General features: G+C 47.2%; 2 protein-coding genes across 4 annotated transcripts; one reads left to right on the top strand and one right to left on the bottom strand.

Moving 5' to 3' along the window:
- Window positions 1-407: 407 nt before the first annotated feature.
- Window positions 408-2888, top strand: LOC309799872 (UPF0739 protein C1orf74 homolog). 3 transcript variants are annotated; one of them, XM_082613479.1, is made up of 2 exons: window positions 408-751; window positions 1454-2888. In XM_082613479.1, the coding sequence occupies exon 2, from the start codon at window positions 1549-1551 to the stop codon at window positions 2338-2340; it is 792 nt and encodes a 263-aa protein (XP_082469605.1). In that variant the 5' UTR covers window positions 408-751; window positions 1454-1548; the 3' UTR covers window positions 2341-2888. The 3 variants fall into 3 exon arrangements, with proteins under 3 accessions (XP_082469605.1, XP_082469606.1, XP_082469607.1); XM_082613480.1 differs by having other exon boundaries at window positions 408-755; XM_082613481.1 differs by having other exon boundaries at window positions 744-829.
- LOC309799877 (TRAF3-interacting JNK-activating modulator-like) lies at window positions 2561-26858 on the bottom strand. Its single transcript, XM_082613495.1, has 16 exons — window positions 24693-26858; window positions 23622-23729; window positions 20768-21153; window positions 18983-19130; window positions 18787-18850; window positions 18492-18516; window positions 18200-18229; window positions 18011-18106; window positions 12435-12506; window positions 10023-10163; window positions 9763-9900; window positions 7825-7960; window positions 7232-7294; window positions 5668-5727; window positions 4488-4621; window positions 2561-3735 (listed from the first exon to the last, which is right to left on the bottom strand). The coding sequence occupies exons 3-16, from the start codon at window positions 21092-21094 to the stop codon at window positions 3586-3588; spliced, it is 1584 nt and encodes a 527-aa protein (XP_082469621.1). The 5' UTR covers window positions 21095-21153; window positions 23622-23729; window positions 24693-26858; the 3' UTR covers window positions 2561-3585.
- Between the last annotated feature and the right edge of the window lie 38 nt (window positions 26859-26896).

Genomic DNA, 26896 nt, shown 5'->3' with positions numbered 1-26896 from the left:
GAATGCTCATGCACTTCACACCCTGCTTAGATATGACAAACTTTGGCCAGGACACCTGTCCACCCACTTCTCGGAATTCAGCCTCTCAGGATTGAGGTAGGTCAAAGTAAGAAGCAAACAAAAACAACTTTCCAGCACCCACAGGTGAGGGTATTATGCAAAACACGTCGCTTGTCTTGAGATAAGTTTCGTTTGGAGGGGAAAGTACATTTCTCCAGAGACAAATCAAAGCGTGTTTTTACGTCGAGTGCCCTGCTTCTGCCTTCCGGGTCAAACGGGACACCGGACTTAACACAGAAGGAGGGCAAGCGGCGGAGCCGAGGGAGGGCGGCGGCGGGCTACTAGCTTCACCCGCCTCTTTCCTTCCACTCCCGCCTCTTTCCATTCCTAAGCAGCCGGGTGCGGCCCGCATCTGCGTAGGAATGGAAAGGGGCCGGAAGGGGCCGGGCCGCAGGCGCCCAGACCTCCGGCACTCAGCCGGGCTGCCCTGCGGGTAGCTCTAACGCGAGGCGCGCGAGCGGACTGGGTGACGTCAAGGAAGGCGGCGGGACGGGGGACGTGTTGGGCATGCGCAATAGATCGACTTCGCCGACCCTGGCCCCGCCGGCATTAAAGGACCTGCCCACGCGGTGGGATTTCCAGTTGTGTGGCAGTCGTGTGGCGGAGGGCGGGCGCCTAGCGGCTTTCTGGGCAGCGGGCAGGAAAGTGGCAGGAGTTGCTGAGCCTGAACGTGCAGCGGAAGTAGAAGAACGTATGTATGTGTGAGAGAGACCTCTGCCTCATTTAACAAATTACGATACTATGCTCAGGAAACGGTGTAGGGGTGGAGGTGAGCCCATCGTCCGAGGGTCCGTGGATGTCCACTAGTAGGGGAAGGCGGGACCAGCAGAAGTTAAAATACAACCCTCTTGCGATTCTACCCGATTTCATTTATTTACTCTTCTGTCTCAGGGTGAGATGGTTGGTAGTCCACATTCTAGTGTATATTAGTTTAATCAGATTGCTGTTCTTCCAACTATTGGCGGGGAGAGAAGGGGGAGTCGGCCGTGAAAACAGTGCATTTGGAACCTAGAACTCTATCTCGGAGGGCAGTTTTAGGTGAAATGTTCAGGATTTTGCCCAAAACTCCTCTGCTTCCTTTCTGCCCCAAACTCCTTAACGTTTGAATCAGAGAAAATAAATTAAAACAGGCAAAATTCAGCCAGAGAGAATATAAATCTAGCCGTAGGCTAGAAAGACACATGAATTTGGGACTAATGGAGGCCAAGTCAACCAAAAAAATCAGATAGCATCGGTGACCCCATCTTGTCTGGGCTGGGTTAGCATTCCAAAGCAGAGGGAGGGGGAAATGGCCTCTGGAAGATGCTGTAAGACTTAAGGGAAAGTTGTTGGCAGGTTTCCTGGTATGTCACTAGCTGGTGTGAATAATCCCCTGCTACTGCTTTGTTTTTAGGCCCTTCTTCAAGTGTCTGGAGCTCAGAGATGCAGCCCAGGGGAGGGAAATGTGACTAGTTGAGGAGGCCATGCTTACTGTTGCTGCCAGATCCCATGTCAGCACCAAGTCCTCAGCTGCTGGTGGCAGCTGCTCAGCAGACCCTGGGCATAGGAAAGAGACGAGGCCCACCCCGAGCTGTCTGCCTTCATCTAGCCGGAGAGGTGCTGGCTGTGGCCAGGGGACTGAAGCCAGCTCTGCTCTATGATTGCAACTGTGCAGGGGCAGCAGAGCTCCAGAGCTATCTGGAGGAGCTGCAGGGCCTGGGCTTCCCGACCCAGGGACTTCACATCCTTGAGATTGGAGAAAACAGCCTGATTGTCCTTCCTGAGCATGTGTGTCGGCACTTGGAGCAGGTGCTGCTTGGTACCACAGTCTTTGTGGATGTTTCCAGCTCTCAACTTCACCCTTCCATCTGCTCCCTGGACCAGCTTCAGGACTTAAAGGCCCTCGTGGCTGAGATCATCACACATTTGCAGGGGCCACGGAGGAACCGATCCCTGGCAGTCTCCTGCAGCAGGCTCCGTTCCTCAGACTGGAATCTCTGTACTGTGTTTGGGATCCTCCTGGGCTATCCTGTCCCCTATACTTTTCACATGAACCAGGGGGATGACAACTGCTTAGCCCAGACTCCACTACGGGTGTTCACTGCCCGGATCTCATGGCTACGTGGTCAACCACCAGTCTTGCTCTATTCCTTTAGTGTCCCAGAGAGCTTGTTCCCATCCTTGAGGAACATTCTAAACACTTGGGAGAAGGACCTTAGAACTCGATGTGGGACTCAGAATGACTTCGCTGACCTCAGCATCTCCTCTGAGATAGTCACACTGCCGGCTGTGGCCCTCTGACTTTAACTCTTTTCCTGTGTAGGAGGAGCTCGGTAAATGATCAGCTCTAGGTCAGAGATGGCAAATAGGAATCATCTCAAGTGCCAATTCCAAGCATCTCGAGGACACTAGGGAAGAATGCTGTCATAAATTTGCCATTTTTATACTGAACTGGACTAGGGAGAGTAGACCAGGATGCTTTAGGAATAAACAGAGTTCTTTGGAACAGAGGCCATCAGGCGAAGTTCATATTATTTTTAATTTTTTTTTTGCAGTACGCGGGCCTCTCACCATTGTGGCCTCGCCCATTGCGGAGCACAGGCTCCGGACACACAGGCTCAGCGGCCATGGCTCACGGGCCCATCCGCTCTGCGGCATGTGGGATCTTCCCGGACCGGGGCACGAACCCGCGTCCCCTGCATCGGCAGGAGGACTCTCGACCACTGCGCCACCAGGGAAGCCCCCCAGTTTATTTGTTTTTTTTTTACAGCAGGTTAAAAAAAAAATAATGAGGGTCAGAAACCTCAGTTGAGTTGGAAAAACCCACACATTAAAGTACCCAGACCTGAGTTTTTTACTGAATTTCTTGCGTCTGACTTTCACCCAAGGCAGCTGTCACCAGTTCTTCCGAACTTCAGGAAGTCCTTATTGGCCAGGAACACTGCCACTGCTATAGCCATCAGTGCCATCAGCATCAGGAACTTCGGCCACATTGCCTTTGTGAGGAGGGAGGGGGAGAGAAGAGAAAGAGGCCACGGGTTGGTCAGAGAAGATGCAGGCAAAAAGAATCTTCCTTCTTCCCATTCTAGCCCAGTGGAAAACCTTGGGTTGGTGGCAGACAAAAAGCTTTTTATATCTGTCTCTCTCACTTTGCCACCTCCCTCGGGATAAAACCACTTTCCAACGGTCGCTGGCCCAGCGAACCACAGCCAGCAGGGGCCAGGTACTTAAATACTGATATGAATAATCAAAAGTGGAAAATAATTCAGCAAAATTGTCCTCTGTTTATATTCCTTTTCTCGTCACGCTGTCCTTGCCACTATGCCCATAATAGACTAAAAGAACACCGTTTCAGTAAGTTTTTCCCTTCAGGCTCAGGCGTTCCATGAAAATTAGGCTTGGAGGCATGAGCCAGTGTTTCTTTACATGGTTGCTATACTCTCAGTACAGTATAAACCAAGCTGAACGGGGCCGGCTGGTCAGATGTTGGCAGGGGCTGAACAATTTTATGGGCGAGATTTGGCTAAAGGAGGAATCGTCCCACGATCACCTAGGGCTGTCTGGGAGGATAGACCCTCTAACTCTGGAAGGCAGCTGCTGGCTCTGGTTCAGCTCTTCTCGACAATGCTGCAGCTTACGCAGGCAGGAGAGATACTCATCACTGAGGTTGTCTAATTCTGAATGCAGTTCTCTGCACTGTGCTGAGGGGGGGAGGGGTGGGCGGGAGAACACCACCAAGGTCATCAAGACAGTTCCGTCAGGGACAGAGCCCAGGTAGGGGAGAGGGCCCTGTGTAAGTGACCCTGTCATACATTTGGAATTTTTACCTCCATCCTCCCCAGCTTTTCTCAGAGCTTTCAGTTTGCCTTCTGACTGTCTCACCTAGTTTGTTTGTAATGTGTTCATTTAAATGATTGATCATAATGCATACTATTATATATTATACATGTGTGACAGTTGTATGTGCCAGTGCTTTGTAAATGGAGACACACAGAAATGAAGTTCCTATAGCACACACAACCTGGAAGTGATCTTAGTGCAAGTCTCTTTGCTGGGGACTAGTTGCATGTGAACACTTCTGGAGCTACGTATTTCTGTGAGTATACAGATAGGAAGAGTTTTGTTATTTAAAAGACACTGTATAAAGTTTTAAGATACTCAATGTAGGACAAAGTTTGAGGAGTTAATGTGTTTGTTAAATGTGTTTGAGTTTAGGTTGACTTTCTGAAAAGTAACTCTTTAGTAAAACCTTGAATAAGGGTTGGTATAAATAAGAGAAAAGATTGACAAGTTAACCCGAAAGCAAAGATGTTTTATCAGGCCTAAATGAATACCTGCAGGCATCCAATCACAACTTAAGCTCTGAAATGCCTGTTGTCTGGCTGCCTCCCAGCAGTTTCCCTATCACTGTAGGATGAGCCCCTTACTATCTGAGGCCACCATCTCACCTCCGTTTCCTTGGCCAGGGGCTGCAAAGTTTTCTTTTGGAGCTGGTCTCTGAAATTCCAGTCCTTCTTCCCTGGACCCTCAGGCTCCACTTCGTTATGGGAGGGCTTTGGTCTCCACCCAGGCAAAGCTTGATCTGAAAAATCAGCCAGATTCACAGTGATAGTGAGGCCCATACCTCTGAGGAATGGCCCCTACACACTGAGAGAACCCCTAGGCGGGAGGGAATAAGGAAGGGCCTGTCCCTGGCCAGACTGTGTGGATTGCAATTCTCTGACCTTTAAAGAACATCCACTGGGACCCTGCCCAGACTGGACAGAGAGCGGGAATTTGAGCCCCTTGAGGGCAAGGTTGGCATTTTACTTTTCTCTGTATCTCTAGTCCTGTCTAAAGCCAGATTCTTTTAGAAAATACTTATTAATTTAGTTTCTTTGGTTGCGTGTCACATCTTTTAGGCTGGGAGGTTTGCTGGATGCTTCAGTATAACTCCATTTTCCTTCTGTCCTTGTTTCAAAATGGTGAGATGAGAATGCCACCCGACAGTCTACATCTTGGTGAAGAGAGCCCTGGACTGGGAGTCAGAAATTCTGGATTGTTGTCATAGCTGTGTCCTTAGTTTGTATGACCACAGACCTTCATTTACCTTCATTTTCTTATCCATCCTATGTGGGCATAATAATTCTTTCTTTATATTTTACCCAGTGATTGTGATGACAAAACAGAGGGCCATGTGCAGTGGATAAATGAGGAGCTTTTGCCCCTCCAGATGTACGATGAATTCTCGGGAAGCTAGGGCAGCAGACTTGAGGGCTGAGAGTGAGGTTGACTGTTGCATGTGACGTGGTTTCTACTTGGGGAGCTGGATGTGGTTTGGAAAGTTAAGGGTAAAAATTAACATAAAACCCTGAGTTCAGAATCAATTTATTGAAATATTCAATACAGACATATGTTTTCAGAGGGAGTAGAAATCCTTTTCACGGTTTATATACCTCTCAGGAGAGGAGGCTAACTAAAGTATTCTCAGAGCCAGTGACGAGTCCTTAAAATGGTCCTCTAGCTCCCTGACCTAACAGACTTCCAGAACTGGGTGGGACTCCAAGAGGTCATGTAGTCCATCCCTCTGTCTCTAGGCGGACAAGGAAAGGGCAGTATCTTAGAATTTGTGGAAATAAATTTGCTGACCTTTCTTTGTTAAGAGTTTCTCCTGTTCTTGAAGCTGTAAGGATTGATTCTGAAGCAGACCTGTTGGAAAACACAAGGAACTTTTCTGTGCTAGCATATTTACTGCGAAGAGTATCCTTTCAGAACTTTGCTTAGAACCTTAATGATTGTGTTCCCATCTGTAGTTGGTTGAATTGTGTCTCCCCCCGCTGCCCCCCACAAATTCATATGTCAAAGCCCTAACTCCCAGTACTTCAGAATGGGACCCTATTTGGAGATAGGTCCTTTGCAGAGGTAATCAAGTTAAAATAGGACATTAGAATGGGCCCTAACCTAATATGACTGACGTCCTTATAAGAAGGGGAAATTTGGACACAGATGTGGATGGATGGAAGACGTGTGAAGAGATGGACAAGACAGCCATCTCCAAAACAAGGAAAGCGGTCTAGAACAGATCCTTCCCCCAGAGCCCTCAGAAGGAACCAACCCTGCCTGACGCCTTGATTTTGGGCTTCCAGCCTCTAGCACTATGAGAATGTAAATGTCTGTTCTTTAAGTCACCCAGTTTGTGGTGCTGTGTTATGAACACACCATCCTTATGTCTTTTCCTACAATGTACATTTAAGTCTCTGCTTAAATGGTACCCTAGAAGAAAGACTTCCCCAGATGACCCTGTGTACAATAGCAACTATTTTCTCTTTAACCTGCTTTATTTTTTTCTCTGTAGCCGTTGTTAATACCTGACACACATTTGTTCCTAGAAACTCCGTAGTCCACTGCAGTGTTTCCTTAGAATGTAAGCTTTGTTAGGGAAGAAACCATGCCAGCTCTGTTCATTACTGTATCCCCAGTGTGTGTCTAGGGTGCCTGGCACTTGGTAGGGGCTCAATAAATATGTATTGAAGAAATAAAGGCATGATTTGGAAGTGACTTGCCCATTCAGCTCCCACTGTGTAGGAGCCCGGCTTCTGCTGGTGTTCTTTTTCCCTTACCCCTGTGGCTGTCTCGCTGTTTTCATATTCATTACTGTTTGCATGAAACTTCCCTGTCAGGGTGTCAGAGGTTAAGGTGTTGGGCAACCAGCAGAGCTATTAATTGAATCAGGTTCTCCGGCTTTTCAGAAATTGCCTGCTTTTCTTCTGAGACGTCCCTTTTCTTCTTTGGCCTCAACATGTAATTTTGAAGTGGACTGAGGCATAGGTAGTGTGAGCTTATTTTCTGAACCATTCCTAGTGACAGAGGTCTATGTGACATATGTACATAATAAATTAGAATAAATAAAATAAGAACTACCTTATAAAACTCGACACGTTTTGAAATCTGCAGTTCTGGGGGAAATGCAGGTGGTTGTCAGAGAACATGGTGGAGAAAAGTAGAAATAAAAAAACCCAGAGGCTAATGTGGAACTTGTGAAGAGCTGTAAATCACCTCACTGCACAAGAAGAGAGTCTGAAAATGCAGAGGTAGAGGATATGCCAGGGACCGGGCTCCCCATCCCTTCTTTGGGTGCCTTTCGTGGGGCAGGAGCCCCAAGGACACCAAAAAGCCACCTGTGCTACTTTCAGAATCTGGAAAAGGGACTTACTCTGCAACTGCTGTACTTTGGTCACCAGGGCAAGCTTCTCCTCCTCTGACCTCTTTAGTTGATCTGAAAATGAAATAATGCAAACCAAAACAGAAGAACCTAAGACTTAATGAGCTCACCCCTGAGGCTGGAAATTAGTAACAGATGCTGTCTTGCCCATGGCCTCTGACCAGTGTCAAGTGGAAGTTGCTCTTTCTTCTGCTTGTCCCAGTTTGGAAGAGGTGAACCAGAACCCGACTACCTGGGATTTCATCTGCATCAACAGTGGGCTGAATTAAGGGTTATATGTGCACATAATTTGGTTCTCTCTCAGCTGACAGAGGCTGTGACTGGGAAACCTTCACTATGCCTTGTGTTTCAACTGACCTTTCCCTTTAACTTAGGAATGCGGCCTTGACACGTGACTGCTGTGTTCTGGCTTAGAGGGATGGGCTGGATCCTTTGTCTTGGATGATTAAAACAGCCTTGACTTTTTCTCAAAGTCAAATGAAATCGCCAAGTCAACCAAAGGAACAAGTGAAAGACTGAAGCATTTGCACCCAGCTTCCTTTCTCTGGGCTCCTTCAGCCAGAGGCCTCCAAGGAGAAGGGTACCTTGTAGGTGCTGGGTATCCGAGCTGCACAGGTCTCTGTCCCCCTGCAGGTGTTCAGTCTTGGCCTGCAGCTCCTGGCACTCATTCTCCAGAAGCCGTAGGGCCTGGTTCATCTGTAAGTCTCTACTGTCTGCTCCCTGGAAGGAGGAGGAGGGGTGGACACAAGCAGGTCAGTGCTAGGGTGAAGGTGGGGGGCAGATGCCAAGGAAGAGGAAAACTGTAGAAAATTGTGGAATTTTAGAGCTGGAAGGAGCCTTAGGGAAATGGAAAAATAGGAAAAGTTTTTAAATTCTTCGCTTTGCTCTATTCCTCATGCTTACAGCAAACAGTGCATTAGATTTTTGATGTTCACAAGGGATACATTTGGGTAAATGCCCAAATTAAGGAATACTGAATCATCACTTTTCTAGATGTCTTCACTTTGTCTTTACTTCTCATTCTCACGCTATCTGGGGTGGCGGGGGGAGGCGGCGGGTGGGGGGAGGCAGCGGGTGGGATCATTTTTCACAACGAATTAAGGTTAAAAAGAAAAGGGCCTTCAGGAGAGTTGCCTTGTAGGTGATTCGAGGAAGAGAACAGTGGGTGAGATGTGGCTGCGGTGCAGCGCCCAGCAAGGTTCCCTCCTGTGATAAGACGACTCACTTGCTGTTTCTTATCAAATGGGCTTTAAAAAAAAAAAAAAAAAAAAAAGAATTTTAACGTCCTTTGAGAAATTCTTTGCCTTTTAAAATAAAAAATTAAAGAACAATATAAGAATAACTTGTACATAAGAATATAAAAAGTGAGAAGCAAAAAAAGCGAGAAGGAAATAAATTCTAAGGTTTCTGTTTTGTAATAGATTTGAAAGGAAATCTATAGATAAATCTTAAATGTTTTTAACCCCCATTCCTCTGTCTGATCTGTTCTTCCTTTTCCTACATTTGGCACATTAATTCTTCATAAACAAATATGATGTCAATGAGTACAAAGTGCTCGAGGTAATAAGGGAATTACAAATGTCTTTTTAATGACTTTGAACTAGAGTTGCACTCTTCTTCATTGCTAATAATAGGATATTGTATATAAAACTCAAACACATTGATATCTGGACCACCATCCCCCCAACAAATTCTTTACAATCACTCAAAATGTTCCCCTTTCTCCCTGCTCACCTTAGAGCCACACATTAAGGTTTAGGTTGTTAAAAAACATAACAAATCAAACAAAAACAACTTTCACACTTAATTGATCTTATTTCTAGAACTGGCACACACTAGGATTCTCAGATCCCAGCTTCAGTAAAAGTATAAAGAGACACTTTTGAGGTGGGTCCTCGAAATTCCAAACCAAGTAAGTAAAATCTGCAAAAAACAATAGCCAATATTTATTGAGAGCTTATATGTGCGAGGCATTGTGCTAAGTGCTTTGCATGGATTTCCTCACCTAATCCTCACAACAATCCTATGATAGAGGTACCATTATTTATCCTCATTTTACCGATGTGGAAACTGAGGCTTAGGAGGTTAGTGAACTTCTCCAAGGTAAACACGGATTGGAAATGATGGAACCCTTGAGAATGCCAAGGGTCTACTGTAATGGCTTAAAAAACACATTGGCAAGATGTGTTAGTTGATACTCAAACTGTAAGTAAACTGGTGACATTTCTTCTGCCCCAGTAGTGGGCATTTCTGAACTGGATGCCCTGCTGGGATGGGGTGCAGAGAGTGGGTTGGGGTATGACAGTAGGCTGATGACTATTCCAGCCCAGCTCTGCATTTGGATGATGTCATTTCAATGAACACTTAGGTCATTTGCATGAGCAGTGCAGATATCCTTGCTAAACTCAAAATTAACTTTGGGGCCCCCTGCCCAGCGGCAGCTTCTCTCATCACTGCTGTCAACACCTCCCTCCCCGAAACCTGCCTTCCCTCCCCACCTCCCTACCCCCAGGGCCTGGTACCTGCAGTTTGGACTGAAGCACGTGGAGCTGGCTCTCCAGCTCCCTGTTCTGGGTCCCCAGGGTCCTGCAGTCCTCCTTCAGAGCCTTGTACTGGCTCTTCCACTCTTCACGCTTCTGCTCGGCCAGAGCCAGGGACCGCTGAGGGAGATCAGAGGAGAGGGTGGTGCCTTGGGGGTTCCAGGGAGTTGCGCAGCTGGCTCCCTTGCCACCCAGACTGCCCCAGGGTTCCCAGCCCCAAGGATTATGGAGCATCCCCACACCTGTGTGCTCTGCAGTTGCTGTTCTGCACGCATTTTCTCCTCCAGCACTTTCTGCAGTGTCTCCTTGGCCTTCTGCTCATAGCTGTTTTTCTGGTCTTCCATCTCTAATAGCAACTTATTCATTCCCCGAGAAGTGTACTTCTGTAAATTTGAGGCAATTCAACAAATACACATTGATGTACTGTGTGCTAAAGCCTGAGCAGGGATACAGAAATGAAAAGAAATCGGTCCTTGCCCACAGGGCAGAGATGTCAGTAATCTGGTGGACCTTCTTCCAGGCTGGAGGCAGGCAGGGAGAGTTCCTCAGGTGATGTGAGAGGTGAGTGGGGATAAATAACTGCTCCGGGCACGCCGCGCATTCTCCCCTAGGCCTTCTGCAGGCCTTTGAAATCCGACATTTCCAAAGGGAAATCATCTTTCTAAACCTGCTCCTATCTCAGTGGCCAGCATCACCACCCACCCAGTCTCCCAAACCCTAAACCAGGGAATCATCCTAGTTTTCTCTCTCTCACCTTCTTCAAGGAATCAGTTCATCATCAAGCTTTGTCAAGTCAACGTCTCTAACAGCTCATTACCTGTATCCTCTATCCCTACTGCCTCCTCCTTAGTTCAGACCCTAGTAACACTATTATATGGATTATATAGAGACTATGTATTATCTTCATGCCTTGCCTCCCTTCAAACCCTTTTCAGTCCTGCAGCTAGAGGGTTCTTTCTAAAACTTAAATCTGATCCCATCACAACCTGCTTAAATCTCTCAGTGGTTCTCAGTGTTCTAAGAATCAGGTCCAAACTCCTTGGCATGGTTCCTACTCACAAGCCCAGACTTTCATCTCATGCTGCCTCCACGCAAGCTGAACTGCTTGTAGGTCCCCTAAGCACTGTGCTTTTCAGCCTCTGCCTTTGCCCATAAAGCTTCTTCTGCTTAGAGTATCGTGACCCACACTTTTCACCTGGTTAACTTCTACCCATGTTCAAGATTCAGCCCTAGAATCATAAGTTCTGATAAACTTGGCCAACCATACCTACCCCCCGACTCTTTATGGATTAGGCAGTTTTACTGGTGTTCACATAGTATCTATATTTCTAACCTATTGACTCATCTGTCTCCTTTAAGGGATTGTAAACTCCTTTGAGGCAGGGAGCATTTTTAAAAAAATAAAATTATTTTTGTAGGCTTGGGGATCTGAACAATATTCAGTAAAGTCAGGTTTTAAAAATTAATACATTTGTATTTTTAGAATTTCTCCTGGCTTCAAGGTCAAAAAGAAAAAGACACAAGAGCAGCTTTGCAAATTCACTGGGGTTCTTGCCTTTCCAGTGCTTTTCATTTTTATGCCCTGTGATTTTGGGGAAAGCAGGAGTCTTTTACTATCGATCCTGGGTTACCCAACTGGGTAAGAGATAGTCTAGATAATGCAAATTTAGAGTTCAATATCAAATCATTTCCATTTAGCTTTGGAGCCATCTGAAAATTTGGATTTAAATGTTGAGTGGGTCTTATGTTCTTGGAATTGTCATTAGAAACCAGATACAGGAGTTACTGGTTGAGATCATAATGGTTATGTCCAGGTTATTGGACTTAACCATGCTGGTCACTGACCAGCTTTATCCCCCATTGAAAATGAGTAGACTGGCATTCTGGATTATATGTCAGTCTCTTATGAGCTTGGTTGGCATTACTGAAAAAATAAAAGTTGTGGATCTGCAAACCCATAGACTATATAGACTATGTTCCCCTGCAGAATTCTAACTACATGGCCACCTTATCTTCCTAACATCAAGTGGGAGCAGTCTGGCCGGTCCATCTCATTCTCTTGACTTATCTCCCCGCCTGTCAGAAATCTATCACTTCTCGAGTGTGAAAACTGACTTTTTTCTATCTCATATAATCCAAGATCAGGCCAATCAAGAGATTACTGGAGCTGGATAACAATGCCACAGAAAGCCAGGAGTCACAGTCTTTTACTTTCTCCCAGGGATTGCTGCTAGATAAAAGTTGCCCATGGGATGAAAATCATTTCGCGAGACTTCATTGTAATATCCAACTCATCTGTTCAAATATTAGGGCCTGTGAAGTTGTATCCAGGTGAGCTGAATCTTTACCAACGGCCTCTCCCTACGTTTCCAGGTATTCTCAAGGTTCCCCCGGAGCTGGCAAAGTGCTTAGTGCTGGGCTTCCTTTCCTAGGGTGCAAAGTGAAGGACACCAGGAGAAAGGGAGAGGGGGATGCAGATAGTGTTTTGGTGAATTGGAGACCAAAGTGAAAATGGTAAAGGCCAGAACTGGGTGAGTAGGGGTGGGTGCGTTAATCTCTAGCAGGTGATGTTTCTAGAGAGTAAGCTTGAGGTTCAAGCATTCTCTCCCTTAATTCTAGATTCCTGGGCTACAAGTGTCCTCCAGAATGCTTACCTGGGTACAGGTGTACAGCTGGTTTTCCAAAGATCTCAGTTTGCCCTTCAATTTGTCTTCATTAAGCTGGCCCTGGAGCAAATGGGATGAGTTAGCCAGAATACAGCTTGGGCTAGAATATAGCATGCAAAGAGTTTTGTTCCCTATTCCCAGCCTACTGCCTAGAATAAACAGTGTATGTGGAATTGAGCTCTTTCAGGAGGTAGAGAGGGGGAGAGATGATGGATGTTTGGAAAGAAAAGGATGTTTTCCTCTTTCTCTGTAATAGGAGAAGGAAGAATCAGACTGGTCCCCAAAGTCTTCTGTGTACCTTGGGGTTTTGTATCAAATGGCTCAGGGTATCATAGGAGGGGCCCATTTGAAGGAAAGCTTCTAAGCTCTCCTTTTCTTCTTCTTCTTCTTTTTTTTTTTTTTTTTTTGTTTTTGCGGTATGCGGGCCTCTCACTGTTGTGGCCTCTCCCGTTGCGGAGCCCAGGCTCCGGACGCACAGGCTCAGTGGCCACGGCTCACGGGCCTAGCCGCTCCGCGGAATGTGGGATCCTCCCGGACCGGGGCACGAACCCGCATCCCCTGCATCGGCAGGCGGACTCTCAACCACTGTGCCACCAGGGAAGCCCGAGCCTCTGTTTTGAGGTCTGTCCCCCTCACTGAGTTTCAGGGCACCTGGGAGAGGCAGGAAGTGGTATCTCACAGCTCCTGTTTTGACCTTGTTTGGCTAATTCTTCTAACCCTGGGAGCCAGGAGGCGCCTCCACCCTTTTTCCTTCCAGTATTCCTCAGCGGGGCCTTGCAAAAGCAAAAGCCTTTGCCAAAAATCATTTTTCAAAGTGCCTCCTGCTATTAATGTTTTTCATAATGTCTGGTGTGAGAGCCGAGAGTCAGGATTTGGCATCTGCAATAACCACAGGGCTTTGGGACAGATAGAACAGATGGACAAAGACTTCCACTGTTCTGGGCTCCGGAGTAACTGGGAAAAGTTACTCCCCTGCATGGCCTGTTCATCATTAATCCACAAGTCCTGAAATCAGCTCCCTCCACCTGTACCACAGCTCCGGGTTCAGAGAGTCTGACTCTGTGTATTTTCCTTTGCCTAAACTCTTAATTTGCAGGATGCAATCAAACCCACTAAGTTTGACAGTTTATCTTGCCGTAGTTTCAGAAGAAAACAGACAAACCCAAGGCAATATTCTTACAATTCCCCCAGTCTCCTACCCTTTCTGGGTAGCTCCCTTCTCCTTCCTTAGTATGGTTTTTATCCAGTGTCTTTGCCTCTTCCAACTGGTTTTGTGCTTTAGCCACACCCCAGATTACTTTTCCATTCACATTATAACAGAAGACAATTCAGGCTAGCCCCTTCAGTGGAGACGAAGGGCCACCCAAGTCTGGGGCTTGAAAACATCTGTGATCCACAGCTCTGCCTGCCCAGACTCCCCAAGGCAGGCAGGAAACTTGCAGCCAAGTTGTTGCAAATGGGGCATGTGGTTTCCTGGTCTGAGCCCCAGCTCTCCCTACGTGAAGCCCAGTGGTACAGTATGGGGAAAGAAGCACTTTTTACAGGCCATTGTGGACCTTTTTTCGCAGTTGCATCCCAGGAACCCAGGGTTCAGAGAGCATAGTACCCCCGCTTGTAAAAGGGAGCAAGGTGGAGGCCATACACACCCGGTGCCGGTCTGAGGGCTTCAGCTTCTGCTTCTGCTTGGCTTGTCTCTGATCTGCTCTCCAGAAACACCACCGCCTCACCGCAGAAGCACCAGCCCACTTCTGATCTCTCTGCTCTACTAGAGGTTGCTTAGGGCCTGCAGCCAATCCCCCACTGCGCTGTCATCTTAAGATCTCATTTCCACTTTGCAGAACTTAAAACCCACGTGTGCCCTGCTCTGGGTTTGTACTGCCCCATACTGAGGGCTCACTTTCTCTACTGCCGGAATTGTTTCTGCTCTGAAGCTTGGACCCAGCTCAGGAGTCTCTGCTGTGCCCCAGGGCCTGTCACATCCAAAAGGCCCAAAGTCAGCTTGAAGGTGGAGGCAACAGAGGGAGCTGATCTCTGGTGTTCTGATAGAGTTTGTCGTGAGCTTCTCTGCATGTGAAGTTGGAGCTTCAAATTAGGGAGGCCAAATGGAAAAAAAATAAAGGCCTGAACTTGGCTGAATATCGGAGTCCCTGTTCTGGCCACATTCTTCCACTTACTTTCCCCAAGTACTGCAGTCAGGGACTGTCCTTCCATTGAAGTTGAGCTTTCCAAGGGAGGGGTAGGGGATTGAATTGTCTTGCTTTGGGGGAAGCAAGAGCTGTTAACTGAAAAATCTGAGACTATTTTTCTTAAAAACAGGAAGCTGAGGGGTTGGTGGGGAGGAAGAAGACAAAAAGGGCTCATATTAGCGGGAGGGGGGGCGGGGGGAGAAGGGAGGGAGAAAACCACAGCTGGAGGAACTCCTGCCCCCCGCAGGAGCATGGAGGGAAACTGCCCTAAGAGTCTACCTTGGAAATGTCTCTTAATAAATCCTCCCCATTCCCACCACGCTGGCTGTAATTCAAGTTCTGATTGTGTCTTACCTGCGGTATTGCAAGAGCTTTCACCACCCCTACACCCACTCGAAGCCAGGGTCCTCACTGTTGTCAGAGAACCTTTTATAAGGTTTATAAAACACAGATCTGATCAATCGCTTTCAACTCAGTTCTACAGCTATCTTTTTCGTTTCATTTCACTTATTTATTTATTTCTTGGCCATGCCACACAGCACGTGGGATCTTACTTCCCTGACTAGGGATCGAACCCACACCCCTAGCATTGAAAGCGTGGAGTCTTAACCACTGGACCACCAAGGAAGTCCCACCACAGCTATCTCAGTACACGTGCTGCCAAGCGAGTGCAACTCCACGGCTACTGGACAAGTTCCTTCTCAGGATGGGCCGGACACTGCTAAGTGTAGGGCTTTAAACCTGAGGAAAACGTGGTCCCACTGCTCCCCTGATTATTGCCTGCGGCAGTGTTTCTTAAACTGGGGTGGCATGCATTCTCATTTTATATATATATGTGTGTGTGTGTGTGTGTGTGTGTGTGTGTGTGTGTGTGTGTGTGTGTGTGTGTGTGTGTGTGTGTGTGTGTGTGTGTGTGTGTGTGTGTGTGTGTGTGTGTGTATATGTATGTGTATATATATACTTTTTCCTTTAAGAGGGAATCTATAACTATTTAAGTTTCAGATACTCTATTCAACAGAAAATGTTTAAGCACCATAATTCTAGAGACCTATCTGAGGCCCTTTCGGTCTTATCTTTGGAGCTACTCTGACACAGTCCCTTCATTTCCATCACACTCTGCTATACCCTATGCTTTGTTACAACTAGGCCTGTAATCATTCTGATTCCTTTACTGTAAGCACCCTTTTCCTTCTTCTTTCCCTTCATCATTCCTGCTTCTGTACTGGTAAACTCCTATTCAATCCTTCCAGACCCCGCTAAAGTGGTCCCTTTCCTTTGGAGTCTACCCTATACCACCTCAGGCAGAAGAATTGCTCCCTTCTCTTTTCTCTGTGTCACTTTGTAGAAAGTGCTGTTGCAGCTTTAGCACACTGCAGTAGAGTTATTTATGACCTGTCTCTCTCTTCCTGGCTGCTATTGGAACTCCTAAAGACAAAGGACCCTACCTCTGTCCCTGGAGCACCCAAGCCAGCACATAGTTGGAACTTATCAGATGTCTGTTGAATAAACGAGTGAGACAACTCAGTTTAGTTCAGCACCGGAAACCACCGGGCATGCACAGCTGTGTGTCTCAGGCTCCTACTCAGCTATGAAAACAACTTCCTTAACCAGCAGGAGCCCTGAACATAAACACCTAAATCCGGATACAGTGACCGACATGAAGAGGGAGGGCTGAGCCTAGGAGTCTCTTTGACATCACTGCAAACTTCTTAGTTTTGTCCCACGTCCTCCCATCCCATCTCTCTGTCTAAGCACAGCCATCTACGTGGTAAGGTCAGATGTTCACGGAGGCTGGGAGGTTGGGTGTTCTCTCTGTGCACCCGGGGCTTTCTGCTCCAGTGGCATCAAACTGCTTATGCTCCCTGAACATTAAAGTCTAGGGGTTTCGATGTGGGGTCCAAGGACCCCTGGGAATCCAGGATCTGCAAGGTCTTCCCTTTTCCAACTACATTTCTGTGTGAGGCTGGATTTTCCTCATATGCTTCAACCAAAACAATGTATTAACAACAGACTGAATGCAGATGCAAATATGAGAATCTAGCTGTCTTCCGTTCAGACATTAAAAAGATTTGCCAGCTTGGTGCTTTGCGACCACCTAGAGGAGTGGGATAAGGAGGGAGGGAGGAAAGCGCAAGAGGGAGGGGATATGGGGATATATGTATGCATATAGCTGATTCACTTTGTTATACAGCAGAAAATAAACAACACTGTAATCATACTCCAATAAAGATGTTAAAAAAACTCAAAAAACAAAACCAAACAAAAATTTGAAAAAGCATAAAACAATGCCACTCCTCTCACTCTTTTTTAAAAAAATACTTATTTTTCACAAAAATATATAATTTAGGTTCACATGTAATCTATTTACTATTGTTATTTTAAAATTAATACATATTTTAAGATTCCTGTTTTCATTTCAAAGTGGTAAATATAAAAAGTTCTTTGGATTTTAATGATTTTTTTTTAAAGAGTATAAAGGGGTCCTGAGATTAAAAAGCTGGAGACCCACTGCATTAGCCTATATCATGCCTCTGGTTCTTTGCCTATGCTGTATCCCCTGCCCAGAATATAGTTCCTGTTCCCACATTTGCCTGGAAAATACTAATATAACTATAAATATTGCCCTAGTTCTCCCCTTCTGTGGAGTCATTCATTCCTCCTTGTATTCTACCATATCCTGAAAACATTTATTTCTCACATCTCTGCGTTGTTTAGGCATCTGTCTCCCTGACCAAACCGCAAGCTCTCTAGCATCAGGAACCCTGTCTAATTAACCTCATTTTCAGTGCTCAGTGTAGAGACCATGACTTATGAATATTTGTTGAATGAATGGACTAAAATCAGGAGGTCTGAATTTTAGTTCCAGTTCTGCCTCTGACTAGCAGTGTGACTGTGGACTAGTCACCTGACCTCCCTGACACTCAGTTTCCTCATTGGCAAAATGAGAAAATTAGCTAATCTCCAAGGTCCCCTCCCGCTTTGACATTCACGTCTGGGCTGACTAGTAGGTGTAGGATGACTTGGAATAAATATTGGTGTGAATCCCATATGAAAATAGTTGCATTTATCACAGTCAGTAATATTAACTGAATTGGGACGGTCCTTTCTTTCTTCCAACAACTTAAAGAATGGAAACTCTTGCCTCTTTTGGTTCTGGGTCTTCCATGGGTGTGTCCTCAGCTGACCACCCTGGATTGAGCCAAGCTTTCCCATATATTTACTGTGACATGTTTGACCTCTAGGTCTTAGCACCATCCCCCACCTTCGGCCTCTTCAGTAGCGAAAAAGCCCCTTCTCTTGCTGGGATGGTATGGAAAGAAGAATGAGATAGGCACACATAGAAGTCCATGACTTTGTTCAAGCAAAGATTTCCCTTACCTTCCAAGAGCTGTCAGAGGCCTGAATCAGGGCACACAGTAGGTCTTGGAGAATCATCATTTTCTGTTTTAGAACCAGCTCACTCTGTAGGGCCTCCTGGGGGGCAAAATGCAAGAGGGTAAGATTAAGTTGGAGGAGAAGGGAGCAGATGGATGGAGGAGCTGAGGGGAGAATTCACATGTTACTTACTTTGAGGTACTCAGAAAGCTGGATGATTTTCTAGAGAGAAAGAAAAAGGGTATTTAAGAAGATTGTAGGTTCCCTGAAATCCTAGAACATGGAACCCGAGCCAGGATTGGCTTGTGCTGAGTCAACTTTCTTCCTTGGCTCAGGGTCCTTCCAGGCCCCCAGGTCTATGCTCATCCAGGAAGAGGGTACCCCTCCATCCCAGCTGAGTTTACTGTGGAATTCCAGAATGTCAGACCTTGGAGGAGCTTAGATGCCACCTGACTCAACACCTTCACCATGGGGATTTTCTTACCGTGTCTAGAACTGCAGCTCCATAACTGGAAGAGAAGAAAAAAACAAAAAACAAAAATGAAAATGGATCAAAGAAATAAGAGTGTCAGGAGGCAGAGTACTGATTCCTTCTCTGATCTCTTCTGAAGAGCCAATGGGGAAGCGGGGGGAAGGCCTTCCTTTTTCTTAATTAAGGTGGACGTGGAAGTTCCTTGTGCTCCTCTCCACATTCTGGGGGAGGGTTCAGGTAAAAGCTTAGAAGAGAGGAATGGATGGGCTGTGAAGGAGTTGAGGTCAGGAACATGAAAGGTACTCACTTGGTTTGCTGACTGGCGTCATTCTTAATTGTTGGCTGTGTTTCTTCTGCCTTTGTCTGAGTGCCTGAGGGATAGGGATAGGGTGATTCAGAGCCCATGGGAGAGGCAGTGAGGGAAGTGGGGAGGGATAGGGACTCTCCACCGCCAGCGAGTGGAAATGCCTCGGCCCAGTGAGTGAGGAAGGCCCTGCTCTTACCACGGTGGTGTTTGGGTGGCTTCTTGATGAGAGAGTCCTGTGGTGGAAGGCCCCCAGCCTGGGAGGGGAGGTGGTCAGCCGGATCCCTCCAGGCGCCTGAGGGAGGATGGTGTTGGGTTGCAAAGACCTCGGAGCTGGTCCCTGACACCTGGAAAGCAAGTGGGGGATGCTGAGAGCCTCTTAGAACAGGATTCTCCAGCTGACTGCAGAAAGATGAGCCAGTGATCGTTTCGGGTCCAGAAAACCAAAGGACCCCATTCAAGCCTTCAAAGCTACAAGGTTATCCCTGCTCCTGCCCTTTCTTGTCCTGGCTGGTGGGATCGGTCCTCCTCAGTTCAGGCAAATGGGGAGCTGGGCTTGTCTCCAATTACTCTCTCTAGAGTCCCTGATCCCGGAAAGAGAACCGGTCTGAGGTGGGAGTGAGGGGATCTGGGATCAGGTCCTGCCTTTTCTTGGTCTCAGTCTCCTGGTTGTATAATGAGGAGCTTGGAGTAGATGGTGTCCAAGGTGCCGTCCTATTCTAGAGGTGGTTTCCTTCCTCTTATTAACAGCTGGACTATTGTTGAGGTTTTGCGTGAAGAGAAGGTAAATTAGGCAGCTGTAGGGAGGAATGCAGCAGTAGTTGTCACAATTTTGCCTGCTATTTTTATATTTTCTTCTTACAAACTAAAAATTTTTATGCTTGTAACATAACACTAAAAGGCTAGGAAATGCCTGTGGCAGCTAATCATGCAGACTAACTCAATCTCAAGAAACCTGAAATAACTGATAGGCTCAGGAAGAGTTCTTTAGGTAACTGTGTTTTCTGTTCTTTTTCTCCTTAAAATTATTTTTTCAACGAAAGCACATAGAAACCTTCTTGCCTTAGAAAGTACACAGTTGGTTTTATTTTACAGCTGGGCTCAAGGATCATTTTTCAGAACAGCACCTCCTGTTGTGGATAACATATGCACTGGTTCAGAAGGCCCAACAGAGCACCTATTCAGGGGACAGTACAATACCAGTTACTCCCAGGGAATCCGGAGGACCCATCCCTGCTGTCCACATGCTCACAATGTGGATAGGAAGACACAGATGGTTAGCTGGCTGAGCTCATTTCAACATACCCTGGGTTTTGCCAGCACTGCTCCTTCCCAGGGCAGAATAATGGGCCTTCTAAAAGTTACACAATATTTGAGGATTTATAACCTCATAAAAACCACAGAGAGCAGAGGTGGCCTGAAGAAGCTAGGGAAGCTAGGGCTTCCTGGGCCAGATGCGGCCTTAGGTGAACGATATTGGAATTGGGATGGCCCAAGAGAAAGAGAGAAGGTGGATGATGCAGCAGCCTTACAGAAGAATAGAGATGAGAAATGTGTGTGTGTGTGTGTGAGTGTGTGTGTGTGTGAGATTTGAGGGAGACGTTAAGAAGATTGGTCTGTGTCCCTGGCCTACAGTAAGCATTCATTGAATGTTTGTTGAATGACGGATGAATGAATGCTGTAGAAGATACGTCTAGATAGACTGAATTTGAACTAATACTAGAAATTAGCTATGGAATTGTTTTTAAATGATTCTTTTTTCTCCTAAAAGGCAAGTGCAAAACAAAAAAATAGCTAAACAAAAAAACCCCCCAAAACACAACAACAAAAATATCTGTTGAGTAAGTGGCTAAGGGAGACTTTATGATGACTGAGGAAGGAGGGACTTCATTTAAATCACTTCTTAGTGAACTTGAGCCCACCCACCTGCCTTGGTGCTGCACCCCATCCCCTCCAGAGAAGTGTGTCCCTCGACATGGCCCACCTGCTGTCTGGGGGAAGAAATCCTGTTGGCCCAAGACAAGGGCTCCTTGAGGTCAGTCGCCTGGCCTGGCTCCCTGGCCTGCGGGCTCTGTGCCTTGCCTTTCTCTTCCACCTTCAGGTTCCTCTGCCTGAAAAACTGCTGTTGTCGTGCCCTCTGGAGCTGTTCCCTCTGCTGGGTTCTCAGCGCCTTCCCCACCTGGCGGCAAGTGGTCACATTGGGGCGGCAGCGGCGGCTCTCACGGGTCTCCTGCCAGCGCTCGCACTTGGCCTCGTAGCTCTCAGCCCACCAGGCCAAGCCAGAGGCAGGCCTAGGGTCTGGGTTGATCATGATGACCTCGTGAGCATCTGTTGTGCTTGGCTTCCAGTTCCTGGAATAGCTGCCCGGATCTGCCAAGTGCCAAGAGGGAGGCGAAGAGGAGGGGTCAGGAGATGGGCCGAAAAATGGCCATCTCCCTGGACGAGGGGGCAGAAATATCACAGCGTCCCACATGTGTGGGTTGACAACTGAAGAGGGGATGATGTCATGCGGGAACTCAGGACTTCTGGATTCAGCCTCTAGACTAATTTCTGCTCTTCTCTGGCCTGCATCTCCCCTTCTGCAAAGTGGCGAGATTCCTCTGGCTGCCACTTCTTCCTTGACCAAACATCTCACCCTGCCTCTAAGTTAGGGGAACGTGAGAAATAATTGATAAAAATCACTAAAAGCTTCTAGCCTTCTGGAGGGCAGATGGGGCTGTGTTCCTTTTCCAGGGACTTCTAAGGAACCAGTTAAACTGGCTCCCTGATCCCCAATCTAAAAGGAAAGCCAGAATCTTTACTGCTCTCTTGGCCCAGTTGTTACTAACATAGGTGAGTAACTTTTCTCAAGGCCTGGAGGGATAGCCAAACCCCTCGAGGTGCTACCAGTCCTATGGCCAGCACTCACTGTCCTCTGCTTAGCCTTTAGCAGCTATCTTGCCAGCCTGGACCGGGGCATGGTTCGGGAGGGACACCCCACGCTATTGCCTACAGTCATGGAGTCCTGACCTTGGTCCCTTGGCACTCCACTCCTAGCCAAGGACTGGGCTCTGACTCTGAGGTACAGGACCACCCAGATCCATACTGGCTGAGTATCACTGACCAAAACTCATTTCAGAGCTTTCAGCTCGGTATCTCTTCAAGTGGCAGGTTCCATTTTTTTAGAATCACCTCCCTGTTAGGGCTAAGTATGGTGCCAAGTCTGCTTTCCTTAGCCCAGACACAGATCGTGCCATCGAAACCAGCAACGATGTGGATTATACCTAAATAAGGCTATTGCCAAGAAAAAGGAAACCAAAGCAAATAAACAAAAACAGTAACCAAAGGTCCCCAGGGAACCAGGCTTGGAGTAGAGGCCACACTTGCTGCCCCTCTCCATGGCCTTACATGCTACTCACATAAGCCCACCCTCACCCCTTCTGCCTTCTCTGTGCCCTTCTCTCTCTTTCCTACTCTCCCTCACCCACCTTCTGCAAATTTATTCATTCTCCTAGAAACCTCTGGTAGCTTGGCTGAGTTGGCGCTGGACATGGCTAAGCTGGATTCTGAGCACTGGAAATTCTGGTCCCTGGGGTCAGTCCAGAGACTGATGAAGGGAGGGGGACTTCCCCTTACAGCTGCCGCCTCTCTCTGTCCCACAGCCTCACTACCCACCGCCCTGGGAATCTAGCTCCCGGGGAGGTCAGTGGAGGGATTTCTCAGCTTCACCAACCAGGAGGCATTTGCTGGCTCTGGCCCCTCGGGTTTATTTATAGTCAAACAGACCCAACATGTAGCAGCCTCTCCGCCCTTTCATTGGAGTTCCCTGCTCCTCCTGGATCAGTCTGGAATTCTCTGCAGGATTCTTGCTCTCTTTCTCTCTCTCTGGTCATACGACTCCTTACGGGGGTGGTGGGGTCATGGGTGGGGCCGTATCACACCCTGAGAGGGAGTCTTACACAGTCAGACCCTGTTCGCTCTCCAGTGCCTGACTCTCCAGGCTTGGAGGGGCATCTTCTGGTCTTGGGCAGTGCTGACCCCAAGCAGAACTGTTAAGTTGTCAATGCTTGTCCGCTCGTCTCATCCCTGGGTGCTTCTCCCCTCTCTTTAGGCTTTTCTCCTCACTCCTACTCTGTAGGGTCCCCTCACTTCTCACCTGCCACTTTCTTTGTTTAAAAACTTAGGAAAGGATCTGAGAGGCCGATTCATATTCAATTATGAAGGACTGGGTGTGCAGGTAAACTCCACTTTCAGAATCTATACTTGTGGTGTCCTAAGCCATAGGCCCTAGTTATTCTGCCGTAAATGGGGGAGGCGAGGTGCCCCGACCCTGGACTCAGACTGTGTGGACTCCTGTCCTGGCCCTGTCATCTACTATCCACGTGCTTTTGAACAAGCTATTAACTGTCTCTATGTCTCTGTCTCCTCATTTATAAAGTGGGAACCTACCTCCTAAGGTTATGAGGATTAAAGAGAAAATGCATGTCAAGCATCTGGGACATAGCACACAAGAAATGTTAGCTTTTTAGAATAATATGATTATTACCACTCCTGTCCTCCAGATCTTGGATATCGAAGACTCAGTGCTATAAGACAAATGTCCCGAGCTAACCTAGCACTCCAGGACTGAGAATGCCTCATCCTCCAATTCCCCCGCCCCCTTTCTCTTTGAAGGGGCACTGTCTACCCCACAGAGGCGATGCTGGTCCCTGGTTGAAATCATATTTACTGTTGCTCTGTTCATCTGACTTCTGGGTGTAGGCTGCAGGGAGAAAGGACTACTCTGTGGTCTGGATACAACTGCCATCTCAGTTAGGCCTGGCAGAAAGGCAAGGAAGAGAGGACTGCCTGCTTCTCACCTTTAAAATGTGGGGCGCTAGGTCCCCTCCCTGTTTGGTTCCAGGTAATCCCTCAGGCTTCGTAGACTAGGCAGATCCCTTGATCGTGGAGAATCTTCCTGCCTCCTGCTGTGAAGAAGAAAGGGCTGTTAGGGAGAGATAAGTGCGTGGGCTGTGTCTACGCTAGTTCACTGAAACGCATGGCTGCCCTGCTCTGTTTTCTGGGGGGGCAGACGTTAGCCCTTGCTACCCAAGCTCGGAGTTGCAGTGGGAAAGTCTCCTCAGAGATGTGAGTGTTCTCAGGCCCCCAGACTCTCACACTGGGTAGGATTTGGTGTGGCACACCTGGGTAGAATCATACCCAACTTTCCGGGAGGTCTTGGTTATTCTGATTTGCTTAAACACAAGAAGCCATGTGGACGGCTGACTGACAGAGATGGGCTCTAGAAGAAAATGGAACGGGTCCCCATGTGCTTCAAAGAAAGGTCCCTGGGCCACTGCCCAGGCAGCCCTTGGTGGCATGACAGGGCCCAGCTGGAGCTCTGGGAAAGGGTGGTATTGGCTGGGGGAGACTGTGCTCACTGCCACAGGGGGAGATCTGCGCGCTGCCCTCACCTGACAGTGCTTTGTTGCTGACTTTCCCGGTCTTTGCTCCTAATTCCCTGCTGTGTGTGAGATAAATGGCCTCCTGCATGAATGAACGGTCTGGACTTCCTAGCCGAGAGCTCTCAGAGTGAGCTAGGAGAGAAGGGCCTGCACCCAAGCTGCTGGGCAGGCAGCTTGGTGCTATGGGGTCCCTGCTGTGAAGGGAGCTGTAAAATGTACCCCCCATCACTGGGGAGCCTGAACCCTTAGTCATCTGACTCACTGCTAATCTAATCTTATGGATGGAGCAGAGAGTGATGGAAGCTGTGCCTCTGGAGACCAACGCGGGACACCTTCCTGTGTACCCAACCCCCAACACTCTAAACTACAACATCCACTCCAGTGTCTCCCCCTTCAGACCAGGGAAGCTGACAGACAGAGCCTCTTCTGCCCCACCCCAGAATCGGAGGTCCCCAACCTGGACACAAAAGCCTCCTCCTCAGTTACCTTGGGTCCCAGGCTCCAACCCAAGCAGCTCAAGAAAGCATCCCAGCTCCTGGGCAGATCTTGGCTCTGGTCTCTAATGGGGCAAGCTCTCAATCCATGGCTCTGGGCCCCCTTAGCATTTCCCTTCTTGGTACTGTCTTTCTTTTTGTACAGCAGCCTTGCTGAAACAGGAAACCACAATACTTGCTCACCCCAGTTCCTCTCTCTTGCTCTCTGGTGCGATCTGAGGGGCGCCTGAACCCTTGAGGCCTTCAGGGCTGGGCTCAGGAGCTCCTCCCACCAGCGGGCATCCCAGCCACCCTTTCTCTTGCTCTTCGATTGGTCTGAGCTCTCGGGCAGTTTCAAGTCAAAAATCCCTTTCGAGCTTAGACAAGGATGGGTCTCTGGGTCAGAGTCAAACCTTGCAGTTTCTATGAAGAGGAAAAAAAGGCCTTTTTGACCTAGAAGAGAGGTTCCACTGTAGGTTTTCATGTGTATCAGGTAGTTCTCTGTGTAAGGATTTTCTCTTTTCTTACTTTACTTCTTCCCAATCCTGGTGTTGTAAAGGCTTTTTGCTCTTCTAAAGTACTGGTATTTTTTTTTTTCAGAATTCTGGAATGAGGTCAGCTCTGAATTTCCTCCTTTCTGAAGCAATGGGACGGGGGACAGGGGGTAGGGGAAGGTGAAAAGATGGTGGTTGGGTGGCTGGGAAATCAGGGAGCAATAGCAGGCAGAATCTTATGAAAATATTTCCTAGTCCACTGAACTAGGAAATGTGGGGAAAAACTAAAAGGAACTTATCTGTGTGCATTAAAAAGAAACTATTACAAATGTGATAGTCAGGAAATTTCCAAGAAGTTCAGTATAAGATGGTGGAGAGGGAACCGGATTGGGACAAGTTGACTGAGTAGCTTTGTAACCTTTGTGCAATTCATCTTGTCTGAATGGTCCATTCAGCGTCTGAATGGATGATTTATGGGGCTCCCATGAAGTCTAAGACTTCACATGTGAGGCACGTAATGAGACTTTTCAATAGCTGTGATAAGGTAACAATTATTAAGAGGTTGGGAGTATGTCTCGATCTTCTCGGGTGCCTACTACTGCCTCCATTCTCTGAGGAGAAGAGAACAGGAGGAGGCAGGGGAAAATGAAGAGGATGGATTCTCAAGCACTGGGACTGAAGGGAAACGACATTCCCTCAGGATGAGAGACAATAGCCCAAGGTCCTGCGCCTGAAGCTTGGCACATGGAAATGGGGATGAGGACAGAGGGGCTGGGGAGCCCAAGATGGCAGAGTAAGAGAATGTTATGGGCACAGAAGTATGAGAAGGTTCTGGGAGTTTAGAGCGCTAGAGCATAAGAGAGGACAGGTGACGGTAATAGGAGTTCCTGTGGGCCAACTATTTGGGTTCCACTGAAAGTCAGAAAGAAATGTGTATGAAGATTGAAATCCCTTCTAGGGCTATGCATTCAATGGGATACCACCTCTACTTTAACTGGGGTTTGGAGAGGTTACAAGTGTGAGTTCAAGGTCACACAGGTTTGCCTGGCATCAGAGCCTGAGCTCTTAACACTATGTTCTGAGAATAATACAATTAATAAGGTTGTCATACCTATCTATCTATATGGACAGAAAGAAAGAGAAACACACACAGACACACACACACACACACACACACACACAGAACTCTGAATACAGAGAACGTACCTTATTTTCAAATGCCCATGAAGTGTCAAAAACTTCACCGTATTGATCATAAAGCAAGCGTCATTAAAAAAAACCAAACATTAGTCTAGTGTAATGCATTGAAAATAGACAGGATTTGACTTTTAGTCTGCTGCTGCCCTCAATCAGTTGTGTGAGCTTGGCTTATTATTTTATTACTCTCCCAATTTCTTCATTCGTAAATGGGGAGGGCCCCTTCTGGAGCTGATATTTTCTGATTCTTTGCTTTCCGTTTAAAAATGTATTACCCTCAAAAGAATGATGTTGGACCCTTATCACATAAATAAAAATGAACTCAAAACGGATCAAAGGCCTAAATGTAACAGCTAAAACTATAAAACTCTTAGAAGAAAACTTAGGGCAAAATCTTCAGGACATTGGATTTGGCAATGATTTCTTGAATGTGACACCAAAAGCACAGTTTGGGATGATGAAAAAGTTCCAGAAATGGATAATGGTGGATGGTTGCATAACAATGTGAATTACTTAAGTAGTGCCA

This window comes from Mesoplodon mirus, assembly GCF_964341445.2.
Source record: "Mesoplodon mirus genome assembly, chromosome: 3".
NCBI lineage: Eukaryota > Metazoa > Chordata > Mammalia > Artiodactyla > Ziphiidae > Mesoplodon > Mesoplodon mirus.
This window is presented reverse-complemented; position numbering and strand designations above follow the sequence as displayed.

What these genes read in the sequence shown, in the direction of transcription:
- LOC309799872 (XM_082613479.1), top strand. Translation starts at nt 1,549, where the DNA reads ATGTCAGCACCAAGTCCTCAGCTGCTGGTGGCAGCTGCTCAGCAGACC.
- LOC309799877 (XM_082613495.1), bottom strand. Translation starts at nt 21,094, where the DNA reads ATGATCAACCCAGACCCTAGGCCTGCCTCTGGCTTGGCCTGGTGGGCT. An exon ending in GACGCCAGTCAGCAAACCAA is followed by an intron (nt 18,517 to 18,786) that starts GTGAGTACCTTT and finishes CTTCTCTTCCAG; the next exon opens with TTATGGAGCTGCAGTTCTAG. An exon ending in AGCAACTGCAGAGCACACAG is followed by an intron (nt 9,901 to 10,022) that starts GTGTGGGGATGC and finishes GATCTCCCTCAG; the next exon opens with CGGTCCCTGGCTCTGGCCGA.